At 33.5% G+C, this 5,889-nt stretch overlaps 1 protein-coding gene across 4 annotated transcripts; it reads left to right on the forward strand.

Annotated features, from left to right (window-relative positions):
* The first annotated feature begins 219 nt into the window (after window positions 1-219).
* On the forward strand, window positions 220-3,263 carry LOC102581328 (protein NLP7-like). 4 transcript variants are annotated; one of them, XM_015311713.1, is made up of 4 exons: window positions 220-681; window positions 800-1,983; window positions 2,124-2,615; window positions 2,950-3,263. In XM_015311713.1, the coding sequence occupies exons 2-3, from the start codon at window positions 1,320-1,322 to the stop codon at window positions 2,603-2,605; spliced, it is 1,146 nt and encodes a 381-aa protein (XP_015167199.1). In that variant the 5' UTR covers window positions 220-681; window positions 800-1,319; the 3' UTR covers window positions 2,606-2,615; window positions 2,950-3,263. The 4 variants fall into 4 exon arrangements, with proteins under 4 accessions (XP_015167199.1, XP_015167198.1, XP_006354244.1 ...); XM_015311712.1 differs by having other exon boundaries at window positions 2,997-3,262; XM_006354182.1 differs by lacking the exon at window positions 2,950-3,263 and having other exon boundaries at window positions 800-868; window positions 963-1,983; window positions 2,124-2,873.
* The last annotated feature ends 2,626 nt before the right edge of the window (window positions 3,264-5,889 follow it).

Genomic DNA, 5,889 nt, shown 5'->3' on the forward strand with positions numbered 1-5,889 from the left:
ATGTTTGTCAAACACTTCCAGAAATAAAAAACTGACTTAAAAGTATGTTTGACCAGCCCGTTTGGATTGGTTTAAAAGTCGGTCAAACATACTTTTACGCCAGTTTTTAACTTGTGAAAGTGTTTGACAAATATAAAAAATGATTTAAAATAAGTTACGAAATGTTTGGCAAAGTAAAAAATGATTTAAAATAAATTTATCTTCTTGATCCAGCTGCTGCTGATTCTGTTGTTTCCACCTCTGCAATGGTGAAATTGAGGATCAAATCTCTTATGGCCAAAATGTCGATTCCACATATTTCTCTGGTTCAATTCTGGTCACATATCCAGGTCAACGGATCGACTTTCCTGTCCACTGTGGATCAACTATTTGTTTTCAATAAGGAACTTGATAAGAGGCTTTCTTCATACAGGAGGCTCTGTCTCGATACTTCCCATTGACTACTACAAGGAAGCTCTAGTTGCCCCCCCTGTGCGAGTTTTCAGAAGATGGTTGCCAGAATATAACCAGGACGTCAAAAGCTACTCCGCTGCAGAGTTTCCACTGCTTCAAACTGCAATTCGCTTGGGATTACATTCTTATTATGCATTTCCACTCCTCAAACTCCCTGATTAGGGGTGCCTTGGTGTATTTGAGATTGTATCTACACAACCATCTCTCCGTCTTCCCAACCTTATTAAGGTATTTGCTAATCTCTTGTTTCATTTTATTTTTAGAATGCTCAACGACATTGGTTATTCACTTTTGTTTATATTTCGTTTGAACAAGTCGATAATCCTTGTTTAATTTTCCATCATAGGGGTTGAATTTTGAATCAGTTGGGTTGTACATTCCTAACCCAATAAACATACTTCTTGGACTTTTAGAGGTAGATTGTTGTTGCCATCTTTATTTTGGCGAATCTAAACAAAATAAATGAAAGTACATTCCTAATTTCATAGCTTATGTTATCATTTTTATAGCAGCCGGTTGAAGAAAGACTTGACGAAATAGAGGGGTTATATGAGATCCTTGAAAGACATGGTTTACTCTTTGCTCAAATTTGGATTCCTTTTTCTCCATCTGGCTCTTTAAAATTCTTGTATTGTGCTGCTGCCTCCAATCAATAAACATTTGAGTTCAATGTATCATGATGTTGAATATGCTTCTGGGGTCTGTTTTATTGAGAGTGGTAAGGTGTTGGTTGGGAGGGCATTTGCATCCCAAGGTTCATGCTTTTGCAAAGATGTTACTAAATTAAGCTTCAAAGAGTACCCTTTGGTGCCTAGTGCACGAAAAGTTAGATTCACTCAGAGTTTTGCAATTTTTTTGCAAAGTAAATGCGCCAACGATATTGTTTACGTAGTAGAGTACTTTCTGCCCCCAACAAAATGTTTGCTAGAGATGCAAAGACTTTCTTAAACTTTCTTTTATCCACAATGAACGAACTACTTCCAGGTTTCATAGTTGCTTCTGGAGATGAACTAGGGCAGAGGATGCTTGTTGAAGTTGTCAGAGTTTCTCCGAGAGATGAACTTGACTCCTTTGAAATAGGCAAACGTCTGCCAAGTGTTCAATCACTTCAGGATGGAGGAGAAACAACAGAAATTGATTCTTTCTATCAACAGTCAAATTTACAGAACGGGGAGAATAATGGTGCTAATGCACCACTGGTTTCTTCTTGTTTATCACACAAGTGTGACTCACTCAACTGTGAAAGGACAGTCGAAGTTGATCTGTTACTTCGTCATCCAATAGGTGAAGCTGTGAAAAATAGAGGAAATGCAAGTGAGGATACAAGTGAAATGATGCAACTTGATTCACACTTTGAGCAACCAAATTTAGAAATTAATTCTGCGGCAAATGCAACGACTAACAACGACAATAGCCATTCACATAAGAACAACGCAATACAAAGGATAGAAAAAGATCATGGGATTACTCGCAAGATTCTGGAGCAGCATTTTGGCATGATTCTTCAAGATGCTGCCAAAGATCTACGTGGTAAGTTCACTAACTTGAGCGCATTTGAGGTTCTTAATTCCTTGTGTGTTATTATATATATCGACGCTCCTATGCCTTTAACCGAAATGATTTATGCATAGGTTCACTGAAATCCCTTTTGTGGACTTCTTTTATTGCAGTTAGTCGAGCAACACTGAAACGAATATGTAGAGAATATGAAATCTCTAGATGGCCACATCACAAGACTAGAAAGGTTAATGTCCATGTTAGCCACGGCGTATCTTTTCAAGGTGCTGAACCATATGTGGGTGATCACCATTGTCCTGCTCTTTCCCAAGAAAAAGGCACCGAATATTTGGGTAACAAGAACTTTCCTGCAACAGGAAAATCTTGTGATAGTGTGATGATTTTAAATGTTACATATAGAGGTGATATTATAATGTTTCAACTCTCCCTTTCATCAACGAGGGTAGAATTGGAGGGGGAAGTGGAAAAGAGGCTTAAGATATCACTTGAAAGGTTTTCAATAAAGTATCAAGATGAAGATAACGATTGGATTTTGATAACTACTGATTCAGATTTGAGGGATGTGATGCATTCACTAAGATCGTTGGGAAGGACTACTATGAGATTACTGGTTACCCTAGAAGCTGACACATGAAAGATTTTCCGTAAGTTTTGTTATTATGGTACCTTCCCTGCTGTGTTGTTACATGTCTTTGTACTCAATGATTAATACTGTTAAATGGGCATTTGTCAAATTACGAAAGATGCCTATATATAGAAGAGTAAAATAATCATAGGGCTTATGATATGAGTTATGTCATTTTCTTTTGATTAGCTATTTTGTATTTTCTGTTTGTTGTTTGATTACATGAACAACCTGTTTGTAAGTTCCTTTGATGATCAATACAAAGCTTAATTTGTTACATTATTGTTCCTACTCCATGCCTATCTGCCCTGTTACCATGCTCGATGTTCAGTTCAATACCCTCTTTTAATCAGTGAAGGTGATGCAAGGGTCATTCTAGTATTGTCTCTTCCATTTGCAGTATGCTATCACCACTGCAGGAGGAGATGAAATCGGACTCCACGGCTTCAGAGATTTCAGATGACTATCATCTCTGTGTGAGAGTCAGCTTACAATGACAGTAACACCGGAGGTGGCTGATATCGTGAAATCACATCAGGACTCACAGTTTCCTGTTCTTGTTGCTGGAGAAACAATAGGAGCTTGACATGGAGTTTGACCTCAAGGTGTTCGATGTCAAGCTCCTTAAATTGTAGCTAATGAACCGGCTACCAAGACACTATTCATATCCCTTTATTCATACTTTTTTTTTTAATAAAAAAAATGAGATGAAAATACTCTTTGCCCAATTATTTGCAGGAAAGATAATATAATTGCACCTAATTAAAGTTTTTTAGTAAATAATTATAATTGAAAGAACATAGGACAAGTGTTTTTAAATGATTAATACAAATTGTCATAGAGTTACTTGTTTTTTGAGATCAAATTTACCAATATCATTGAAATATTTCAAAATACATTCAAAGTTTAAATATGGGAAGAAAGTAACATTTCTTTAGTAGTTTTGATTTTTACTTCACTCATGTTATAGTTTCTAGATTCCATAATGTGGAATTATAGTGAATATGTGGTTACTTTTTATTGTTGTTATCATGTTAAAGTTATCAGTATACACAATTTCCTAATTAATTAGTTAAATATTTTCACGTAGTTAGAATTCCTTTTTTGTTTAACTAGTCCTGGGAATGTGCATTGCACGTTTGTCCCCTAATTGGCATTAGAAAAGCTAATTTATATAATTATAGTGGAGTCTACATAAATTCATCGCTAAGTTCAAAGCTAAGTCCTTCTGTAGGTAAGTTTGACATAAGAATATAACTCTTCACAAAATATAGCATGAAAATCTTGTGACAGATGTTGGAGGCTTGATATTTTCAATACTTCACAAAAAATAAACCTTTTATTATATCAGAAGAATTAATATATTTTAATTACTAAACGTCAGTTTTAATAATCCAAAAAGAAATTGGCTATAAAAAGACACGTATAAAGAAAAATATTATAAAATGTCTAGTTGGTGTAACATCAAATCTATAAAAAAAAATACAAGTTCAAACAGAAAAGAAAGAAAAGTAAATAAAGACATGACATCCATAATAAAAGACATCACATTAAAATATATAGACAAAATATTGTCATATTGATTGAATTACACTTGTTAGAAGTCGACTTGCTATAGACAAAATGTTTCATATGTATAAAAAACTGAAATCATAAAAAAAAAAACAAAATAGAAAGCATGAATATGTTAAAAATACAGATACACTATATTTCTTGAACTATATATATTAAAGGATTTGTATATAAAGAATTAAATATGAAATCTAATACAATAAAATTCAATGTAACATTTCATTTAGTCATCTTTTTACTTTACATTATTGTTTATTTTATTTTTACTTTTGCACTAATTTTTGTATCTCTCTGTAATAGTTAAGTACATGAATTTTCTAAGCATTTGAGATTACATATAAAAAGGAAAAAGTACAAACATGTTGTTTTAAAAAGATAAATGATTATCAAACAACGAAGAAGACATAACCATTAATGTTTATAAAAAACTTACTCTTTTACGGGTCTAGTTGTAAAAATATTCTATGGGATTTAACATGCTTACTCTCAAAACAATTAATTATAAATATAAATTGGCCTTTATTATATTTATATCCTAAAGATAGAAGAAAGGAAGAATACAAAAAAATAGTAATCAATTACGAAGTTGTATTTAAAAACTTAAAATGATGGAGATATGAAAAATAACAATTCATTTACAACTTCATATTGAAAAATATTCATCTTGTAACTATGATAATTTACATATTTCTCAACAAAAAGATGAATATGCATGAAATTTTAAACAACATTGATAAATAAATCAGTAAGAAATCTTATAATTACAAATTGATAATGAAAATTTTACATATAGACTAACCTAATGTAGAATGCAAGATGATCACAAACTTGAATGAAAGAAGGGAATATAAATAATGTTGTGTGAGTGTCTTTGTGTTGGGTGTGAATATTGATCTGCTCAATAACGAAGACAAGAAGTACAAAGAGTACTGGGCTTGCACACACAGATCCAAATATCTTATCGGTTATTTGGTCTTTTGGGCCTCAGTTGGTTAACGATCTTAGCCAACAGTGGGCTGAAGTATTATAAACTAACCTACTTCTACAAGTTAACTACAAATAGGACAATACATATAACTTTAGGATTGTACAAGGCATTGTACAATTGAAAAGATCAATCAAATATATAAGAAAAGTTCCGCATATATCTTTTGTTTTCTTACATGGTATCAGAGCAGGTTTGAATACCTCTCGATCATTCTTTTTACTGTGTTATTTTGTTTTCACAATGAGCACTGATTCACAGGCTAGTAGTCAGTCCACTCCAGCTCTTCCTTCCAATACCGCTGAACTTTTTCCTTCTACTAATCCCACTGGATCTGCCATGACTAATGTAGTGGATCAAACACATCCATTTTATCTCCATCTATCGGACTATCCAGGTATGACTCTCATTTCTTCTGTCTTTGATGGCAAGGCTTATGGAGCATGGAGAAGAGCAACAGTGATAGCACTTTCAGCAAATAACAAGTTGAGATTCATTGATGGATCCTTGTTAGTTCCCAACACTGATCCTTTGCTTCAAAAAACATGGGCCAGATGCAATGATATGGTCCTTTCATGGCTCCTGAATTCTCTTTCCAAGGAAATAGCTAAGAGTGTGTTATATTCTCATACTACAAAAGATCTTTGGAAAGACTTGGAAGATAGATTTGGTGTGACCAATGGAGCAAAACTGTTTCAGCTACATAAAGAATTAAGTGCAGTTAGTCAAGGTAATT

Source organism: Solanum tuberosum, unplaced genomic scaffold (assembly GCF_000226075.1).
Source record: "Solanum tuberosum cultivar DM 1-3 516 R44 unplaced genomic scaffold, SolTub_3.0 scf00168, whole genome shotgun sequence".
In the NCBI taxonomy this organism is placed as follows: domain Eukaryota; kingdom Viridiplantae; phylum Streptophyta; class Magnoliopsida; order Solanales; family Solanaceae; genus Solanum; species Solanum tuberosum.